Source organism: Schistocerca serialis, chromosome 5 (genome assembly GCF_023864345.2).
Source record: "Schistocerca serialis cubense isolate TAMUIC-IGC-003099 chromosome 5, iqSchSeri2.2, whole genome shotgun sequence".
In the NCBI taxonomy this organism is placed as follows: Eukaryota; Metazoa; Arthropoda; class Insecta; order Orthoptera; family Acrididae; genus Schistocerca; species Schistocerca serialis.
In genome coordinates, this window is record NC_064642.1 from 13,040,062 (window position 1) to 13,063,057 (window position 22,996).

General features: G+C 44.0%; 1 protein-coding gene across 1 annotated transcript in view; it reads left to right on the forward strand.

Annotated features, from left to right (window-relative positions):
• Nucleotides 1-22,996, forward strand: part of LOC126481703 (epithelial discoidin domain-containing receptor 1-like) — an 833,514-nt gene that overhangs the window by 247,154 nt on the left and 563,364 nt on the right. Inside the window, exon 2 of the mRNA XM_050105651.1 lies at nucleotides 6,127-6,270. Coding sequence (XP_049961608.1) covers nucleotides 6,207-6,270 — 64 coding nt within the window. The 5' untranslated portion in view covers nucleotides 6,127-6,206. The remainder of the gene's footprint in view (nucleotides 1-6,126; nucleotides 6,271-22,996) is intronic.

A 22,996-nucleotide genomic window follows, 5' to 3' on the forward strand; every position in this document is an offset into this window, starting at 1 on the left:
GGGTGTTCAGTGTATATAAATTAACTACTGGATGACGATGAGAATTACATGAACCTTTTCGCAGATGATTCTGTTACGTCACAGATGTTTCTAAGCTAAAAGATCGTATCGAAATGCAAGCGTACCTAAGACGATGTGACACTACAGGGCATAAGTTCATTTTTAGTCTCCTTTGGTCTTTGGGCTTTCTTTGTTTCGTTGCTTACAACCTCCTCCTTACATATTCTGACATTTTAAGGAAATTATTCCTGATTAGCAACAAATACTCCAAATAACCGAACCGTGGCTTTGACTCTCTTTAAAAGGTTTACGGCTCTTCAGTGGATGGTTGAGTTAGGCATAACACAAAAGACGTGTGGAGGCTGGGGAGGGGGTGGGGGGGGTGGGGGAAGAAAGTAGAGGAGAGCACTGTTGTACGACGGCTCCCTGCTACTGAATAATTCAGGTCATTCTTTACTGTCAAAATGCTCGGCAAAGTTAGTAAATCATCATTTATAGTTCATGTTAATCTATTTTGTAGACAAAGATCATAAAGGAACAAGTGATAGGGATCATCAAAATGTCTGAGCAATAAACAGTTCGAAAAGTTCTCTGCTGCCCTTCCAGGTACACCATTCGATTGTTTCAGCCAGATTTATATCGATAGCATTTTGCTTTGTTTGGTATATGATCCGTCTGCCTATTGAATAGATTACACAGTTTATTTTATTTATTTTTCTTTTTCTGGAAGAAATTACAGATTTGAAACCTAAATGAGCACTTCACTACATCTGTACGTAGAGTCTGGTGGACTACTGGGAAAGGGTGTATCGGGAAACAGAGAGGTGTTGGGATCGAAACCCAGTCGGATCATGAAAATTCCAATCTGCCTTTAATCTGGCGCCCACCTCTCAATGATGTGGGGACTCAACAGTAACGGCACGTGGTTCGGGTTCCACGTTGAACTCCAGATCCCACTGCCTCGGTTGTTAGATAATTAGGGTAGGAAAGGGACACACAGGCAGCCGAAGTGGCGTCCAACAGAAAGACTTGCACCAGGCCGCTGAGCCACACGATTTTGTTATTATTATTATCATCATTATTATTGTTATAATTAGTATTACGTCTTCAGCTTTGCTACCGCCGTTTTCCAATAGACAGCAGTAGGAGCAGGTTGAGTTAAGTCTCATGCAATGAGACAATACTTAGACATGTGAAAAATAACGTCGTCAAAGTATTAGTTTATTTGTGATTGCATCATAAAGTTATTCTCGACTGGATATGCCAGCTTAAGAGCCCAATTCTCGTCATTTCCGGAGGGTATTTATTGTTTGCTTTAACACGAAGATATCGGCGCCTGAGGCTAGGAAGATGTTGAGAAAGACCTGTGGTGAGGCACCTACTAGTGAAATAACGAGCATAGAATTGTTCCAGCCCTTCAAGAACGGTGATTTCGACGTTGAAGACTGGCATGGCGGAGAAAGAGAGAAGGTTTCCAAAACCACTGAAACCACTCTGCTAAACCCGCAGGACAGGACAGGTGGTTTAAGTTGTGGAAAGGGCTGTCAGTTACACTCGAACATACAACCTTTTATTTGATCAAAGATTACGAGATCGAAGAAAAATTTAAAAAAAAAAACAGCTTTAGTTTTGGAACCTGATTAGCAGCTTATTGCGCCGTACATTGTCATGCCTTAAAGGCAAGACCAGTTTAATTTCAAAACGACTGGAAGCCAGTAACTTAAAGCTCAACCAAAATCAGAAATTTAAGAGGCAAAGCCTTATATTAAAACAGTTCCTTAATTAGGCTGAAGGCCCAAAAAATCTGATACTTTAAGATCAAACAATTCAAAATCGGCGGAAAGCCCAACACTTAAGACTCAATAACATTAATTTTAAAAATGCCAAAGGCTTTGCGTAAAAATTTCTTAAATTAGGCCGAAGGCCCAAACCGTCTGATACCTTAAGGGCAAAACAACCCTAATCTAAGAATCGGCTACAGGCCATACAACAATAAGAACAAACAAGAAAAGGCAGTACACCCAAGGGCACTCAGAAGTTTCCGTAGGTCGGCCTGGTATCAAACACTGACTCTCGCTAAGGTGAGACAGGCAATCGCCCCAACCATTGTCGATGTTACGACAACCCAACCGACAGACAGTCAACGGACCCACCGACAGGATAACATCCGCTTCACCCTACCAGCACACACAGGGAGTTCAATGGAACAACATAGAAGGTATTGGCGTCCACAACGAATTATACATTGAGCTGTCAAACTATACACCGTGCTGGACAGCGACAACACGATGAGGAAAATACACTGCCTTGATTTACGTCAATGGCCAGGGCAAGTATCCGGGACGTTAACGGCCACAAGGCAGAAGATTCCGCTTGTGCACTTCAGTTCAAATAAGCAAGTACAGTTGAACTCCACTGGAGGATGGCTAAAATTTGCCTACTTGAAAACACATGTTGCTCGTGGGAATATCCCAACAGGCGACAACGAATTCCAAACGACACAGTGTGAACAGTCGTGACTTGCTGGTAGATTGAGTCAAAACTCAACTTTGATGTCCAGGATCGGTGATCCATGAACCTCGTTGCATTCCGACACCGCATAGAGGCTGCTAGCGGGCCCAGCCAAACTACGCTCCGCAGAGATTTCCCCGCTGCCCCATGCCAACTGACCAACTTCCCAGGCCCGGAAATGGTGATAGGACCAAATATACATTGGCCAATGAGACGACCAACCGAACGACCAACCAATGGTCGTCCCACTCCAATCTCCCTCTGTTGGACAGTTCATGTGGGTCGCCATTGGTTGGCGAGCACTGGCTGTCGGCGCCTCGCCGGCGCTGCATCCCCGACTTCACTGCTGCTGCGTCCCGACTGCACTGCTGGTCTATCCCGAACTGACTGGCACACACACGACGACCCGGGAATAGTAACGGTCGCTCCAGAGATCGTACGACAGTGCACTTATCGATACGTGCTGCTGCTGCCGCTCAAGGGAATGTAAGGCAGGAAGTTAGGGACGCCAGTAAATGGAATAACAAAACGAGGTGACAGTACCGTAATTGAAGATAACAAACAATAAATGGCCTGAACACGAGTCGTGCACGGCTCAAATCATTTCATGCATTTAAGCCCTGCACTGACAGCCAAATGGCCCCAATACAGCCGCAGACATAAATAGCTGATTTTGAAACATGGCAGTGCTTGATCCCATGTCTGGAAACCCGTCGAAACATACTTAGAGATTAACTTTTTATACCTGGGATCCACAGTCATGTAGAACTTTATAAAAGACATCATGTTTACGCCAGTGACTGTAACACTTTCTTTATTTCATGATTGCAATTTCGGCCTTAAGCCATTACCAAGTGAACATGTTGACATGGCCTAATAGCCATAACATCTTTACTTGATAATGGCCTAAGGCCGAAATTGCAATCGTGAAATAAAGTTTACAGTCACTGGTGTAAATATGATGTCTTTTATAAAATACTTGTTAAAATGGGAGGTCCTAGCCCACCTGCTACATTCTCTAGACATTTCTCCCTCTAACTACGACCTTATCCGATTAATGACGTATAGCCTGGCTGACAAGCACTTCTGGCCATATGAACAAGTGCAAAATTGAATCGATTCGTGGATTTTCTCAAAAGAAATCCAATGCTGCTGCTGCGGGACTCGTATGCGTCCGAAAGGTGGGAGAAATTAGTGCCATCGCTGGCACTCCCACCTTTCGGACAGCAGTACTTTCAATCGTAAATTTTGCGCAAGTTTTTCACAATCAAGCCTCGATCGTCGAGCAGTAATGGCGGAATTAGAGCTGTGGAGCTAATGTAAGGGGCGATCAATAAGTTTCCATTTGAAGGCAGTACAGTTCAAGATCGCTGTGAGCATTGAGGCAATCATCCCCCCCCCCCCCCCCACACGCACACACACACCAGGTTACAGATACCCGTTCAGTAAAACAAAGTGCAAAGTGTCACGCTGCATGAACAAGTCCGTAACTGCCTGTTGCACATTCTCGTCTGCCAGGGATCTTCGACCCTTCAAAACCTTTTATGACGTACTGGTAGCATGGAAATCACATTGGGAGAGATCGGGTGTATAGGGCGGGTTCTCGAGTGTCTCCCACTTGAATGGACAGAGTCTCTGCATGACGACATTTGTCATATGGGGATGTGCGGTATCATGAACTTCTCGCACCATTCCAAAATGGTTATTTGCGACAGACATGTTGCCTTGTACACATTCTTCATTCTCCAGTGAACATCTACCGGTGTTTGTCCTCAGCCATCAAGAAAGGAATAACATCCCGTTATTTACAATCCACATGGTTTGTAGGAGCGGAGCCTGCGTCTTTAAGCATGCCAGGGCTTATATCAGGCTTGGATCCATCAACATGAATGCACTCTCATGCTCCAAAAATCGCTATAGAACTACTGGAGTATTGGGATGCGGGCAATTTTGCAGCTGGAGGGTGCCATTGCCGTCGAGAAAGATATCAATAACGAAGGTATGCAGTTGGTTTGCTATAATGTTCATTCAATTCACAGCTGTTGTGGTGCCTTCAATTACTTCCACGAGTGCCATGAAATTCCAGGTTAATGTCCACCAAGCATAGTAGTGCCTCCACTGGTCTGTGGCCGTGTGCAAATCGTGTCATCTGAAACACTGTAGTGTGTCGTCAGGTAGATCTCGACCTATTCTTTTTACAGAGCGACCAAGCCTCCAACTTTCACGACTCTAATAAGGCGTGAGCGTCCAATACGCTATCGCCTACTTCTGGTTTCGGAATCCTTCAACTACTTCCATACATATTCACGATACATGGAGGTATGTTCCATCTGTGCAACAAAACGAAAGGAAGTCTGTTTTGCCATACGCTTTCCGCTTCTTTCCTTGTTAGTCAAACACTAGAAGTCGCCATCGAAGATGCTTCATAAATAAAAGAAGCGGAAAGTGTACGCTAAAACAGACTGCCTTTCCTTTTTGTTCCAAAGACGGAATGTACCTCACCTTCTGAAGCAACTAAGGAACGACAGAAAATGGAAAAAACGACAATATTCACAACAGCTGCACGCCAAGAGGCGACCAACTTCGCTCTTTCAGAGTTGCTCAATCCCTGAAGCCGAGGCATAAGAATCCACACTTCAAGTCATGTCCCCATCTGCTTTCTACATCGTCGCCAGAATGATTCCTCATTCATCTGAGCTGCATCTATTTACCTTCCATAATGCAGCGTGTTCCCCAACACCACCATCTCATGGAGGTACATAGTTTACTCAGTAATGGGTTATGTGGGGACTTAGAAGATAAGTTTTTGATGTATAACCCATCTAGAAATGAAATGTTTAGTGTAAAATAAGTATGAATTTGGGTCACTTTCAAATCTCCCCCTTCACAGTATGCACACAGTGGAGACATTCAGCTCTGACCTGTGTGCTCTATGGGATCTGCTCCATGTGGAGACACTGCTGTTCGCTGCAAGCTGTGTCTGCAACACATTTATTCATACATGTGATCCATAATTCCTAATGCGCATCATTGGAGCACCATCGTCAACCCTCCTTGTTTAGTATGTACTCATTTCTCGCAGCCGTTGCTCAAATTAGGCGAAAGTGGTGGAAGACAGACGGAGGTTATCTGCAAAACATTCTTGATACAGGCCGGCCGGAGTGGCCGAGCGGTTCTAGGCGCTATAGTCTGGAACGGCGCGACCGCTACGGTCGCAGGTTCGAATCCTGCCTTGGGCTTGGATGTGTGTGATGTCCTTAGGTTAGTTAGGTTTAAGTAGTTCTAAGTTCTAGGGGACTGATGACCACAGCTGTCAAGTCCCATAGTGCTCAGAGCCACTTGAACCATTCTTGATACATATGTTGTACAGTTCTACCATTACTTACTGTACCATGAAATTGAAGATTTATTAGTGATCCTTTCATCAACTTAATTTATATACAAATTGTACGTTTCTGGATGTGGGTTTCCTGTCAAAACTTTTTTTCTACAAGCCATAGAAAGCCAGAGAAAACAGTAATAGGAATTGTTGGAACACCCTGTACACTTTGCGTTTCCTTGCAGCAGGTAGCCCACAGCTTTGCCACGTGTGACGTGTGTCTCTTCTGCCTGCAGATGGTGGCACCAGGAGGGTGGGGCGGCTGCGCTCAGCGGCGACGCTGCTGCTGCTGCTGCTGCTTCTGAAGGCTCGCGGGATGGCCGCCCTTGTGACGTCACTGCTGGCGGCGCTGCTGCTCGCCCACCTGCCCGCGCCCGCAGGTGAGTCCAGGTCACTGGTTGGCCAACTACTTGAGATTAAAGTAAAATGTTGCTGAGTTGTACCTATTAAGCAAATCTGGGCCTCCACATTGGCTTCTATTTTACTGCAATTCACTTGTTATTCCTGTTGAAGTTTCAGTGACTAAACAAATCAGTGCCAGTCGCTTTTCGCCCACCAGGTTAGCCGAGAGCGCTAATGCGCTGCTTCCTGGACTTGGGTAGGCGCGCCAGCACAAGATCGAATCCGCCCGGCGGATTACCGACGTTGGCTGGTGTGTTGGCCAGCCTGTATGTGGTTTTTAGGCGGTTTTCCACATCCTGTTAGGTGCATACTGGGCTGGTCCCCACGTTCCGCCTCAGTCACACGAGTCGCAGACATCTGAACACGTTCGCACTATGCCATGGATTACACTAGACACAGACAGCTGGGGTACACTAATTCCATCCCGGGGGGTACGGGGTGGTGGCAGGAAGGGCATCCCGCAATCCCTTATAACTAACCTTGAGAAATCCGTTCCTAACCGTGCCGACCCTGCGAAATTGAGGGACAAGGCACCAGTAAAAGAAAGAAAGAAGTGCCAGTCACTTTTCGTCACTGTAATACGCAAGCTCAGACTGCCTTCACAAAACCATTTACTCGCAGATAGCCCTGTGTCCTCATAGTGCTACTCGCATACCTGGAACACAGTGGCGGCTCATAGTTAATATCAGCGAAGATGCTGCCCAGGAAATTTTTAGTCTTTGTTTTAAAATGATGTAAAAGGAAGCAAACATGTACAAAAGAAAATACTACCACAATAAAGCTAGATATCTCTGATGATCCGACATGGATATGGGACAGCGGCCTGTCAAATATTTACACAAATAAAAATCTCCAAACAGCCGTATATTTTCACAACTTATTTTACTTAGACGACAAGTTCTGCCATCTCATTAATGCCTTCTTCTGGCCCCTATGCATTCCATGTATAGACAGTAAGATATGTATCGATACATTCATAGCTCGAGCCATCAAGTCTTCGAAGTAAAGATTCCAAAACCGAATTCACGAAATTCAGATACTGATGGATCCAGTATACCTGATTGTCGATGCATGAAATCCATAGGCCTGAAGATGGCATCAATGAGATGCCGAAACTGGTCGTATAGACAAAATATCTTCTGAAATCGTATGGCTTTTGGCGATTTTTCTTTGGCAAAAGTCAAATATGTTTTACTTACTTTAACCTAAATTATTACGATTAAAGCTTGATCTATTCATTTAAAAAGGAAATCCATTCTTATTTTTTGCGCGAGAAGAACTTTAATTTTCTTCTTCGTCTCTGGATGCCACCTGAGGAAACACTTCTCGGTTGAAAGCACTCCAAGGGCATTTAGTTTTTCCGAATTCATAGTGTTTTTCAGAAGGGTTTTATTATTTTCGGCATGGAAAATGAGTGTTCTGCCTCTGATGTAGTTATGGGTACAGTGAATGGGATTTATATCAGTTTCGTAACTTGACTAAGACATTTTTTCCAAGAAAGTTTCATCTAGTCAGTTAATTTTGCGTAGTTAATGAATATCAGATCTACAATATGCATTTAGTTCAGTATCAAGGATTTCAGTGGCCAATAGTATCTGCTGTATAGGATGTTCATCCTTAAACCTAGCAAAGCATTTCTTGTAGAACAATATAGTAGCTACTAAGTGTTTAGTAGAAAAATATCTCTCCATTGTATGCACAATCACAAACTCCCTTAGCTTCTATGAAAAGAGGGTCTGAACGATTCTCACAGTACTTCGCTTTTCTTAATTCTAAAATAGCAGTTTGTTACATGTTAATTAGCCTTAAACACACTAATTTCTCAAGACTGTACTTGGTTGTACTTGTAAGTTCTTTCAGAATGAGGTATAATCTTATGAAAAAGGTCCAACCACACTTTGACGCTCTTATCACTCGGGTATTTTAAAATTTTTGTTGCTTCTGTGGTGGACTGACCTTCAGTCGATTTTCAGTAAATTTGAGAATGGTTGTTTCTTAAAGGTTACAAATTCTTACAGTTCTGTTTCTGATCCGTACCTTAGAAACTGGACGTCGTAGAAGATGAAGTGGAATGCTTACGTCCCTATGCTTCTTGAGAATGGATACAGGTTGCCACGATTCTGAGAAGAATATTGGAACAAGCAGAATGCTACAGAAAAATATTCTTGGGTTCAAATGGTTCAAAAGGCTCTGAGCACTATGCGACTTAACTTCTGAGGTCATCAGCCGCCTAGAACTTAGAACTAATTAAACCTAACTAACCTAAGGACATCACACACATCCATGCCCGAGGCAGGATTCGAACCTGCGACCGTAGCGGTCGCTCGATTCCAGACTGTAGCGCCTAGAACCGCACGGCCACTCCGGCCGGCTATTCTTGGGTTTCGTGAAATACTTGCTGCGTTTCTTTTTACTGATTTAAGCTGATGTGCATAACAGTAGATGATATGTGCATTAGTATAAACAGCTATGATTTTTGCTTCAACTGCTGCTGTTTTACCTTTCATGACATTTGGACCATGCAGTGTCTGGGCTATAAATTTTTGTCCACTTCCTCGAAGGATTATGTCCTATTACGCTAAAACGCGTTTTAACATGCCGCTTGTTGTTCCATCTTCTGAAATAAATAATCCCAAAAACACTGAAATATTTCTCCATTCAATACGTACCGTAGAACAAGAACCATTTAAGTGACTTCCAAAATATCTGTTGGGGCATCAGCCATGATATTTACAAGGGAAACACTTCCAATTTCCGTCCTTACCTCTTTCGTGGCAACTACCTGATTCTGAATCGTCTTAGAAACATCTTTAACGTCTGCACTGGTTTCTGAGTGCTTCTTTAAACCTGAATCCAATTTAGACACAAAAATTAGTAATTCTCTAAAGACCGCTGATTTACTGAATCGTCTTTTTCACCATGTACAAGTAAGGTAGTTTCAGAATTTCTACAAAGGAAAATGCCCTCTACAATTTTGGACAAAATTTCGCAATTATTTTTAACCTTCATGTTATTCTCATTGTTTGAAAGTCTGTATGCCTCGCTAAGTTTCTCCTTAACACTAACGGTTCCTAAAAGTGGTGGTGAAACGGCATTATGAAGGTGCTGCTTTGACCCCTCACGCTCTTCAGTTTTTTCTTTCTGTTCTTTATATTACTAGAACCATCATTTGTCCATGCTCGAGACACAACGAAACAGCAAACGGAAAGCAAAACAATACATATTTTCTTCAGTCAAAAACTAAACTTTTTTATTGAAACCAGCCAGATTAAAGCTATGAAGATAGTTTTTGCTGTTGCCTATAACTACCTGAGATATTAGACTTTCTAGTGTTAAGCGACCTCTTCTCGTAACTTTTTCTTATAGAGAGACAACTCTGGAAACTGGAGCTATCGAAGTTCGTGTACAGTCATATGGCTTACGCTACTGGCCATTAAAATTGCTACACCAAGAAGGAATGCAGATGATATACGGGTATTCATTGGACAAATATATTATACTAGAACTGACATGTGATTACATTTTCACGCAATTTGGATGCATAGATCCTGAGAAATCAGTACCCTGAACAACCACCTCCGGCCGTAATAACGGCCTTGATACGCTTGAGCATTGAGTCAGAGCTTGGATGGGGTGTACAGGTACAGCTGCCCATGCAGTTCAACACGATACCGCATTTCATCAAGTGTAGTGACTGGCGTATTTTGACGAGCCAGTTGCTCGGTCACAATTGACCAGACGTTTTCAATTGGTGAGAGATCTGGAGAATGTGCTGGCCAGGGCAGCAGTCGTACATTTTCTGTATCCAGAAAGGCCCGTACAGGACCTGCAACATGTGGTCGTGCATTATCCTGCTGAAATGTAGGGTTTCGCAGGGATCGAATGAAGAGTAGAGCCACGGGTCGCAACACATCTGAAATGTAACGTCCGCTGTTCAAAGTGCCGTCAATGCGAACAAGAGGTGACCGAGACGTGTAACCAATGGCACCCCATACCATCACTCCGGGTGATACGCCAGTATGGCAATGACGAATACACGCTTCTAATATAAGTCCATCTTACAAGTCAAGGGGCATTTGAATAATTTCGTGATTCGATTTGCAAGATTGCCCAAGTTAAGTTTAATAAGTACGTGTTAAGCATTCGTGTTAAAGTTGAGGCTGTGTGTCAACTGTTATTTTACATGTAATGTTAATGTTTGCAATTGAAAAGGGTCTTAAATAATGTGTCTTAACTACAGTTGCTTGTTAAAGTTAATAAATAACTTGATATGATTTCTGTACAGAATGTCTCTTAAATAACCTTGCTTCAGTGGCGCCTGTCAATTTGTATTTGACATTGTTTTGGGTAGTTAATAAACCCATTGGAATTGAAATGTTCACTTTACTGGGTCAGCCCTTTCCTATCAAAAAAAAAAAAAATGGTTCAAATGGCTCTGAGCACTATGGGACTCAACTGCTGAGGTCATTAGTCCCCTAGAACTGAGAACTAGTTAAACCTTACTAACCTAAGGACATCACAAACATCCATGCCCGAGGCAGGATTCGAACCTGCGACCGTAGCGGTCTTGCGGTTCCAGACTGCAGCGCCTTTAACCGCACGGCCACTTTGGCCGGCCCTTCCTCCCCCTTTACATTTAAAGCTTTAACAAAACAGCTGTTAAGTAAAACCGTTCCATTGACTACTGATGTTAAGCTTAAGGATTATATGTTGTAAAACATGAAGAAAGAATGAAAGTAATATGGATTCATTATTAAATGTTATCTGTAACGTAAAGTGGAAGTAGAGGATACTGCACTTCCACAGTACCTGTACGCGGCCCCCACTTCTGCGGCAGACCTTACTTATACCTCCACCTGGGCAGAAAGTAGTTGAGACGTAGCAGGGCTCCCGCCACTGACCACTTGCGCCACCGTGGGAAAATGGCGTGGCCGTGTACAGTCCGCTGAAGCCTGGCTCCCGCCGACTTTGTGGTGTCGCTGCCACTCCGCGATCAGTTCTGAAGCTCAAAGCTCCAGGATGACAAACACCAGCAAAACACGGCTGAAAAGAGTGGCCGTAACACATGAGGCCCTGACAGCGGTCACCTACCACCCAACAATCAAATGTCGCAGATTCCGCCCAGACCGCTTCCACGTGGCGACTTGAAGAGACTACCGCTTATAATTACAGCTGCCAACGCCAAGAGGATCCCCGCAGTGCGACCATGTTCCAGCCTTCTAAAGGGCATTCCTCCACCGAAATGTGGCCTAGTGCTAGCTGGGAGTATTACAGGACGTAGTTATGCCACGATCTCTACACACCACACCTGCGCTGAAGTCAGCAGCCGCAGACAAGACACGTACCCACATCGGGACAGGGACGCTGCGATTTTCTGAGCATCTCGATCACACGACTACCTTAAAAACAGGACTTTACACACGATGCATATAATGTCAGACCCAGCCACCGAGCGCTGGTTAACCTTTCTTTTTTTGGGGGTGGGGGGGGGGATGTGGTCATCAATCTTGATTTGGTGCGATCCCCCACGAATTCCTCTCCTATGCCAACCTTTCCACCTCAAACTACGTTTTCAATTATTTGCTAGATGTATTTCAATCTCTGTTTTCCTCTACAACCTCTGCAGCTCCCTGTAGAACCATGGAAGTTATTCCTTGATGTCTTAGCAGTTGTCCTTTCAGCCTGTCCCTTCTTCTCAGTGTTTCCCATATGTCATTCTCTTCGACGATTCTGCTGGGAACCTCGTTATTCCTTACCTTCTCAGTCCATCTAATTTTCAACATTTCACTCTAGCACCACATCTCAAATGCTCCGATGCTCTTCTGTCCTGGTCTTCCCACTGTCCGACAACCATACAATGTTCTGCTCACGACGTACACTATCTGAAATTTCTTCTGCAAATTAAGGCTTTCGTTTGATAGTAGGGGACTTCCCTTGGCCAGGAATGCCCTTTTTGGCAGTGCTTGCTTTTTTATGTCCTCCTTGCGCCGATCGACATGGTTTATCTTGCTGCCTTGTAAGCAGAATTCCTTAACTTCATCGTCTTCGTGATCACCAGTTCTGGTATTTCCTCGGTGTTCTCTTGTACTACATCTCATTACTTTGGTGTTTCTTCGATGCAGTACTCATTAGACTGTTCACTGCGTTCTACAGATCTTGTAATTCTTCTTCACTTTCACTCAGAATAGCAATGTCATCAACGAGTCGTGTCATTGATTTCCTTTCACCTTGAATTTTAATCCGTCTCCCGAGCCATTCTTTCGTTTCGATCATTGTTTTTCCGATGTACAGATTGAACAGTCGCGGCGAAATTCTAAATCCGTGTCTTACACCCTTTCTGATCTGAGCACTTCGTTCTTGGTCGTCTGCTTTTGTACATACTGTATATTACCCGTCTTTCCCTATAGCTTACCCCCTTTTTCCTCAGAATTTTGAACACCTTGCATCACTTTACGTTGTCTAATGCTTTTTCCAAGTCGAAAGATCCTGTAAGCGGATCTTCATTTTTCTACTTTCTTGCTTCCATTATAGACCACAACGTCAGAACTGCCTCTCTTTCCTATAGCCGAGCTGATCGTCGACTAAAAGATCCTTAGTCTTTTTTACAAAAAATGGGTCAAATGGCTCTGAGCACTACGGGACTTCTGATGTCATCAGTCCCCTAGAACTTAGAACTACTTAAACCTAACTAACCTAAGGACATCACACACATCCATGCCAGATGCAGGATTCGAACCTGCGACCGTAGCAGTCGCGCGGTTCGAGACTGAAGTGCCCAGAACCGCTCGGCCACTCCAGCCGGCAGTTTTCTTTCTTTCTTTATTTTTTTTTTTACATTCTTCTGTACAATATCCTCGTCTAAGCTGAGTTGAGAGGCAAATAAAATCAGCGGATGACGGGCACTGCGACGGATGTGAGCGAACCAGGTGTTGGCGCTTATTGTAAATAAGAGAGCGGCGTGGAAAACGTCGAAAAATGTTTTCTGACAACACCAAATCGTTAAAAATGAGAGACTTAGTCACCTGTGAGGCGAAAACCAATGAGAACTCCCTGACCGACGTCTTTTTAGTAAATTCCACGCCGATCTTCGATCCATCGAACACTTTTAAAACCCAGCTGATAGTGAATGGTCTCTGATGGTGGCGTAAGTGGATGGCTGCCGACGGGGGGGTGGAGGGGTGCTCGCAGCAGCGGTGGCTGAATTCCAAAAAAAATGACAAATCAGCCAGTCGCGCAGCAACAGCTCAGCTGACCCACGCTTTCAGTGCCATCTTCACCTCACCAGGCATGACCCATCTGAGTGACAGCAGGCGGGGGTCGTCATCGCCCCAGAAATTGGGAATGAAGCCCGAACCCTTTCGGGCTACCCGCCTCATCAAAGGGTTCTGAACAGCCTGTACCTGAAACACCGCATGCGACATGTGGATGATGAGAGGCTCTTCCAGGGTAACGGTCTTCAAAGAAAATCCACTACAGCAGCAGCTGCGAACTGTGGACGCCACGGAGCGAATAGAACTTGGGCTCTATACTGCTGAATGTCTGCGGCACCTCCGAATCCGCGTGGCACGACTTCCTCCAGCGTACGTCAGTTTTACAGTGTGTCCCTTTGTGTAACGTGAGTGTTTTGCATTCGTACCTCGGCGGGCACAGGTCTAACGTGAGTACTCAGGACGGCGATCCGCGTGACGTCATGTCCTAGCAGGTTTCCTCCGACCTCCGCCGTACAGTCTGAGGCAGGCAGAGCGGCTGCAGCTAGTGCTCCACACACGCACGTGACTCAGAGTGCTATAGCAGAAGTGTGAACGCTGTGCATCTGCTAAGGACTCTTCACACGGCGTTCGACAAGGTGACACATTGGAAGACAAAAGCAGTGCCTGTCCTTTGAGGCTGAAAAAGCACAGGCTGTCGCCATGGGCAGACGGTCGCCACCCGCCTGTAGCTTGGAGCAGCAGTGAGCAGCTGGACAGCACAGGGGTCGTTCTCTCCGTGACACTGCTTCGCCGAGCAGCAGTGAAGCGTAGTTCCAGATACCTTGGATCAGAAGTAAACTGCAAGAACAAACGCAGTGCGTCAACAAGTACTAGCATGGCATCAGAAAACATCTAAAATTTAAGCTACTATTCAGGAGAACTAAAGTTATGTGTAAAAGGCTGTAATGAAGCCGATATTAACATACGGTGCTGGAAGCTGGACACTAACGAAATGCGATGAACAGCAACTAGGCATACTTGAGATAATAGGCTTGAGACCTTTCACCAAGTGGAAGAAAATAGTGTTTCGTGGAATAACTTCAACTATTAATTGTATCCATCTATATATGTGTGTGTGTGTGTGTTGTTGTTGTTGTTGTTGTGGTCTTCAATCCTGAGACTGGTTTGATGCAGCTCTCCATGCTACTCTATCCTGTGCAAGCTTCTTCATCTCCCAGTACCTACTGCAACCTACATCCTTCTGAATCTGTTTAGTGTATTCATCTCTCGGTGTCTCCCTCTACGATTTTTACCATCCACGCTGCCCTCAAATACTAAATTGGTGATCCCTTGATGCCTCAGAACATGTCCTACCAACCGATCCCTTCTTCTAGTCAAGTTGTGCCACAAACTTCTCTTCTCGCCAATCCTATTCAATACCTCCTCATTAGTTACGTGATCTACCCACCTTATCTTCAGCATTCTTCTGTAGCACCACATTTCGAAAGCTTCTATTCTCTTCTTGTCCAAACTAGTTATTGTCCATGTTTCACTTCCATACATGGCTACACTCCATACAAATACTTTCAGAAACGACTTCCTGACACTTAAATCTATACTCGATGTTAACAAATTTCTCTTCTTCAGAAACGATTTCCTTGCCATTGCCAGTCTACATTTTATATCCTCTCCACTTCGACCATCATCAGTTATTTTACTCCCTAAATAGCAAAACTCCTTTACTACCTTAAGTGTCTCATTTCCTAATCTAATTCCCTCAGCATCACCCGATTTAATTTGACTACATTCCATTATCCTCGTTTTGCTTTTGTTGATGTTCATCTTATATCCTCCTTTCAAGACACTGTCCATTCCATTCAACTGCTCTTCCAAGTCCTTTGCTGTCTCTGACAGAATTACAATGTCATCGGCGAACCTCAAAGTTTTTACTTCTTCTCCATAAATTTTAATACCTACTCCGAATTTTTCTTTTGTTTCCTTTACTGCTTGCTCAATATACAGATTGAACAACATCGGGGAGAGGCTACAACCCTGTCTCACTGCTTTCCCAACCACTGCTTCCCTTTCATGCCCCTCGACTCTTATAACTGCCATCTGATTTCTCTACAAATTGTAAATAGCCTTTCGCTCTCTGTATTTTATACCTGCCACCTTCAGAATTTGAAAGAGAGTATTCCAGTTAACATTGTCAAAAGCTTTCTCTAAGTCTACAGATGCTAGAAACGTAGGTTTGCCTTTTCTTAATCTTTCTTCTAAGATAAGTCGTAAGGTTAGTATTGCCTCACGTGTTCCAACATTTCTACGGAATCCAAACTGATCTTCCCCGAGGTCCGCTTCTACCAGTTATATATATATATATATATATATATATATATATATATATATATATATATATATATATATATATATATGCCGCCACCTGTCCTGTTTCAGAGGAAACCTCTCAACCTACAAGATCCAGTTAATCGCAGAGGGTGGGATTATTGATAGTTGGGGCCCCTTACGGACATGGCTGCCAAGAAGTCCAAGAAAGCCGATGTGCACTCCGTGTGCATACCAGGTGGAGTCATTCAAGTCGCGGAACGTGTCCTTCCGGATGCCGTGATGATTACAAAGTGCAGCCAGCTGCTGGTGGTGGCTCAATAGGTAGCAATGATGTGCATCACTTTGTATCAGAAATTCTCTCTGGTTTAGAGCGACTAACAGAAGTGGTAAAGGCTGTCAGTCTTGCTTTCGAGATGAAAGCAGAGCTGACTATTTGTAGCACAGTCGACAGGACCGATTGCGGACCCTTGGTACAGAGCCGAGTGGAGGGTCTGAATCAGAGGCTCAGACGGTTCTGCGACTGTGTAGGCTGCAGATTCCTCGACTTGCCCCATGGGGTGGTTGGGTTTCCGGTTCCGCTAAACAGGTCAGAAGTCTACTATACGCAGGAGGTGGTCACACGGGTAACAGTGGCTGTGGGGCGTGGACTGGGCGGTTTTTAGGTTAGAAGGTCTCGGGAAAACACGAAAAGGGCTTCAGTCACAAAGGCGCAGGCCGAAAACAGGAAGAACGTACATACAGAAACCATCGATAAAACAGTTGTAAATTGTCGTAGCTGTATTGGGAAAGCACCAGAGCTCCAAGCGCTAATAGGAGGCACTGATGCTCAAATCGTTATAGGCACTGAAAGCTGGCTGAAACCGGAGATAATCTCAGCCGAAATTTCTGCGAAGAACCTGACAGTGGTCCGAAAGGATAGGCTAAACATGGTTAGCGGTGGCATGTTTGTTGATGTCAGAAGTAGTTTAACTTGTCGCGAAATTGAAGTAGATAGTTCCTGTAAGTTAGTATGGGCAGAGGTCATTGTTGGCAACCGGAATAAAATAATAATTGGATTCTTTTACTGCCCGCCCAATTCAGACAATACAGTTGCTGAAAGGTTCAAAGAAAACTTGAGCTTGATTTCAAACACGTACCCGACATACGATAATAACTGGTGGTGACTTTAATTTACCCTCGATATGCTGGCGAAAATACGTGTTTAATTCCGGAGGTACGCATAAAATATAATCGGAAATTGTGCTAAACGCACACTACGAAAATTATTTCGAGCAGTTAGTTCATGAGCGCACGCAAATAGTACACGGTTGTGTAAACACACTTGTCCTCTTAGCAACAAATAATCTTGAGTTAATAACGAGCATCAAAACGGATACAGACATTAGTGAACACAAGGTTGTCGTAGCAAGACTAAATATTGTAACCCTCAAATCCTCCAAAAATAAACGAATAATATACCTATTCAATAAAACAGTTAAAAATTCACTTGACGCCTTCCTGAGAGAAAAACTCCATTCCTTCCAAATTAACAATATAAGTGTACGCCAGATGTATGTTGTATTCAAAGAAGTATTATCGGCAGCAATTGAGAGATTTATACAAAATAAATTAACAAACGACAGAGCTGATCCTCCTTGGTACACAAAACGGGAAAGAACACAGTTAGAAAAAACGGAAAAACATGCCAAACTTAAACAGACGCAAAATCTCCTAGATTTGATCTTTTACAGAAGATCGAAATTCAGAGCAGACTTCAATGCGAGATGCTTATAATTGTTTCCAGAACGAAACTTTGTCTCGAAACCTGGCAGAAAATCCAAAGAGATTCTGGTCGTATGTAAAGTATGCTAGCGCCAAGACAATCAACGCCTTCTCTCCACGGTAGCAATGGGGATACTATCGAAGACAGTGCTGCCAAGAGCAGAGTTACTAAAGACAGCCTCCGAAATGCCTTCACGAAAGAAGACGAGGTAAATATTCCAGAATTCGAGTCAAGTATAGTTGCCAACATAAGTAATGTAGAAGTAGATATCCAAGGATCAGTGAAGCAACTCAAATCACTTACTAAAAGCAAGTCTTCTGGTCCCGACTGTATGCCAAATACGTTCCTTTCAGAGTATGTTGAAGCAATAGCTCCATGCTTAACAATCATTTACAACCGTTCGCTCGACGAAATATCCGTACCGAAAGACTGGAAAGTTCCACAGGTCACACCAGTATTCGAGAAAGGTAGTAGGAGTAATCCACTAAATTACAGGCCCATATCATTAACGTCGATATGCAGCAAGATTTTGGTACATATATTGTTTTCGAACGCTATGAATTACCTCGGAGAAAACGGTCTATTGACACATAACACGGATTTAGAAAACATTGCTCTTGTGAAACACAACTAGCTCTTTATTCACATGAAGTGTTGACTGCTATCGACAAGGGATTTCAGTTCGATTCCGTATTTCTGGATTTCCGGAAGGCTTTTGACAGTGTACCACACAACCGACTTGCATTGAAATTGCGTGTCAATGGAACATCGTCTCCGTTGTGTGACTGGATTCGTGATTTCAAGTCGGAGAGATCACAGTTCGTATTAATTGACGGAAAGTTATCGAGTAAAACAGAAGTGAGTTTTGGCGTTCCCCAAGGTAGTGTTACAGGCAATTTGCTGTTCCTTATCTACATAAACGATTTTGGAAACAATCTGAGCAGCCGTCTTAGGTTGTTTGCAGATAACGCTGTCTTTTATCGACTAGAAAGTCATCAGAAGATCAAAACAAATTGCCTAACGCTTTAGAAAAGATATCTGTATGGTGCGAAAATTGGCAACTGACACTAAATAACGAAAAGTGTGAGGTCTTCCACATGAGTATTGAAAGGAATCCGTTAAACTTCGGTTACACGATAAATCAGTCAAATCTAAAATCAGTAAATTCAAATAACTACCTAGGAATTACAATTACGAACAACTTAAACAGGAAGGAACACATTGAAAATGTTGTGGCGAAGGCTAACCAAAGATTGCGTTTTATTGGCAGGAGACTTAGGAAATACAGGGTGAAAAATATTTAAACCGACAAACTCTGGGAGGTTGTAGGGTACATGAAAACAAATATTTTTCCCTAATGTCATTTTTTCCTATGAGGATTATTTAAGCCAGTGGAGGCCGTATTACGCTCTTCAGTTTTAGGCAACTGCTGTCCACCAGTACATTGTCTCTGTTTCCTAATGGAGCGATACACCTGGAGTGAGTACACTGGTATGGTTGGTGAGTACTACGTAGCGCACCACAACGGACGAGCTGCACAGCGGGTTTATCAACAACAATATCCTAATCGCCGTATCCCGCATCATACGGCCTTTGCTGCTGTGTACCAACGTTTGCGTGAGACCGGGTCATTTATCAGATTACCTGGACAGGGACGCCATCGCACGATAAGAACGCTGCAATTTGAGGAAGCTGCCTTGCAGCATGTGGAGCGGGAGCCTTTAATCAACATTCGTAAAATTGCATGTAACATGGGGATGAATCAGACGAATGTAAGAACAGACCTTCGAGAGCAGTTGTTACGTCCATTTCACTTACAGCGTGACCACAACCTGCAACCAGTTGATTGTCCACCCCGAGCACAGTTTTCGCAGTGGTACCTGGAACAATGTGAAATGGATCCTACATTTCCATCCTCTGAGTTGTTTACCAATGAAGCAACATTTGGGCGTGATGGAGTCTTCAACATTCACAATTCGCACGTTTGGACTGAGGATAACCCACATGCCACAGTTACTAGCGCTCATCAAGTGCTGTTCTTCGTTAATGTGTGGGTCGGTGTTGTTGGGGACTGTTTGGGCCGTATCTGCTACCTAGACCATTAAATGGCAGGCACTATTACAATTTTCTCGCCAGAGCATTGCCAGAATTTCTGGAAGACGTCCCGCTCCCTACAACGCATGTGGTTCCAACATGATGGGGCGGCGGCACATTTCAGTCGTCGTGTGCGTCGATTCCTGGACCGACGGTTCCCAGAAACGTGGATTGGCAGAAGTGGTCCTGTACCATGGCCTGCTCGATCCCCAGATATGTCCCCTCTGGACTTTGGGGGGAGATGCGTAACCTTGTTTCTGCAACTCTTGTTGCATCAGAAGAGGATCTGGTTGCCCGGTTAGTAGCAGCAGCAGCAGGAACAATTCAGGATACTCCTGGGGTTTTTGCCCGTGTCAAACAGAACATGATCCGACGGTGTAGCCTTTGTTTGCGTGTCAGTGGAGGTATTTTTGAAAATCTACTGTAATTGAAACTGGGTTGGGTTAATCTGTTGTCTCTCGGTCATAAAAAAATGGAAATGTGTTTGTTGGTTTAATTGATTTGCCGCCAGAGAAATCTTCCTCTACTGGTTTAAATACTCCTCATAGGAAAAAACGACATTAGGGAAAAATATCTGTTTTGATGTCCCCTACAACCTCCCAGAGTTTGTCGATTTAAATACTTTCCACCCTGTATAACAGATGTACTAAGGACACAGCCTACACTACGCTTGTCCGTCCTCTTTTAGAAGAGTGCTGCGCCGAGCGGGATCCTTACGAGATAGGATTGACGGAGTACAAGAAAAAGTTGAAAGAAGGGCCGCACGTTTTGTATTATCGCGTAATAGGGAAGCGAGCGCCACTTAAACGATACGGGATTTGAGATGGACATCATTAAGACAAAGGCGTTTTTCATTTCGGAGAAATGTTCTCACGGAATTCCAATCACCAACTTTCTCCTGAAAATGCGAAAATATTTTGATGACACCGACCCACATAGGGATAAACGATCACCATGATAAAATAAGGGATATCAGAGCTCGTACGGAAAGATATACAGAGACGGACAAAAGTATTCAGACACAGGTCAGTTGCGTATCTCACGGTCAGTTGTAATTGATGTGTCTGCGTTTGTGCCATAATGCAGGGAATATTTCGAAAGACGTCGACTATGCGAATGTCACCGTACCATCTACCTGGAACGATTAGTTCTGTGTTACCATCACAGGAGTGCGTTTCACGCAGGATAAAAGTAATCAGACACCGCCCTGCTTGACAACGTAACGGGCCGGCCGCGGTGGTCTAGCGGTTCTAGGCGCTCAGTCCGGAACCGCGCGACTGCTACGGTCGCAGGTTCGAATCCTGCCTCGGGCATGGATGTGTGTGATGTCCTTAGGTTAGTTAGGTTTCAGTAGTTCTAAGTTCTAGGGGACTGATGACCACAGATGTTAAGTCCCATAGTGCTCAGAGCCATTTGAACCATTTGAACAACGTAACGGCAGTCTGAAGGCACAACTCGGGGGCAGCAAGCAGTCAGTGTACGCAAGGCAGCTGTCTCGTACTACAGGAAAGCTCAGGTCTCGTCAAAAAAGACCAACGTAGCGCCGTGCCCCGTAAAGTTGGGGAAACGACAGTGGAAGAGCGAAGGCTTATTGTGGGGATGCATAGTGAGGGGAAAATCATATGCAGAAATAGGCAATGTCGTCAACTGAAGCCGAAAATATTCAGTATCTTCCACAAATAGAAAGAAGAGAAAACCGTCGTCAATCGTCCACGACAGGGGCGTCCTCAGAAACTCACGAACAGATATAAGAGGGAGACAGTTCGAATGGCGAAAAAACGATCCGCCGAAAGCGGCCCCTTGTATAGTGGCAGGACTGGCAAAAGGCTTTGGTACCGAAATTAGGGTCAGAACATTGCGCAGATGCCTCAGCAGTGCTGGGTACTGTGCCAGAGTGTCAAGGCGCAAACCATTCGCCAGTAAGTGTAAAGCAAAAAAGCGGGTGGTTTTTGCCGAAGAATTTATCGGCAAGGATGTGACCTTTGGACAAGATTCTGTGGAGTGATGAATGCAAATTTACTTTGAGCCACGTGGATGGCCGCAGTTTAGTGTAGCGTGGAGCAAACACAGGGTGGGAGCCCAGAAACAGGCAAACAAACATCGAACATGCAGGCGGCAGTGTGACGTTGTGGGGATGGATGTCTTCCCGAGGTGCTGACGAGCTTGTCTTTATTGAAGGCACCATGGACAAATTCGTCTATCTCGATATACTCAAACAAAATCTGATGAAAAGTGCTGCGAAGTTGGATGTTGGAGGTGCCTTTTATTTCCAACAAGAGAATGATCCTAAGCATACGGCGGGAACAGTCCAACTGAGAATCCTATACAACATGGCTCATCACGTCATCACACCACCGCAGTCCCCGGACCTCAATCCCATCGAAAACCTCTGGAATGAACTGAAAACGAGACTATACAAACGACATGCGAGCAGTTTCACACATTTGCGTGTATTGATAGAAGAAGAATGGCTGAATATCGGCTCGGATGAAACGGAAAAGGTTGTTTACTCCATGCCACAAAGATTGAGGGCTGTAAAACAGAAAAAGGAACGCATAACCAAATACTGACTGCTGCGTGTCTGAATACTTTTGTCCATTGTGTGTTTCAATTTCTTTTACATGATGTGTGTTTTGTTACTTGTTGTTCTGCGTATGTTCGGTCTGACATATGTATTACACATTTGTAAAGAATAAAATATATATTTTCAGTTAAAAACAGATTTACAGTTTACTTCTCCGATTACTTCCAATGCCCGAATTGAATACTTTTGTCCTCCTCTGCAGGTGTTCGTTCTTTCTGCGTGCTATACGAGATTGGAATAATAGAGAATTGTGAAGGTGTTTCGAGGAGGCTCTGCTAGGCACTTAAATGTGATTTGCAGAGTACCGATGTAGATGTAAGTGCAGATTCATTTATTACGCTTCAAATATTTCTTATATGATAGGTTTGTTTACAAATAGCTCGTCAGCTACCACTCACGATTTCCTTTATTTAATTTTTCGCACGACGCGATTCGGGAAATGATTCCCATTTTGAAGTGCGTTTTTTGTGTTTGCTGTATCATTCCTATGTGATATTGTCGATGTGTGAGATTCTGCTTCATTTTGTTGACTTTGTTTTCTTATGGCCCATTTGTACAGAGGTACACACACACACACACACACACACACACAACGTGTTGCACACTTTTAAACATCTAAAACATATTTCATAACATTTTTCAAAACATTTTTGGTTTATGAAAAATGTTTTGGATGTTTAAAAGTGTACAACATGTTGTGTGTGATGTTTAGTGTGTGTGTGAGACTC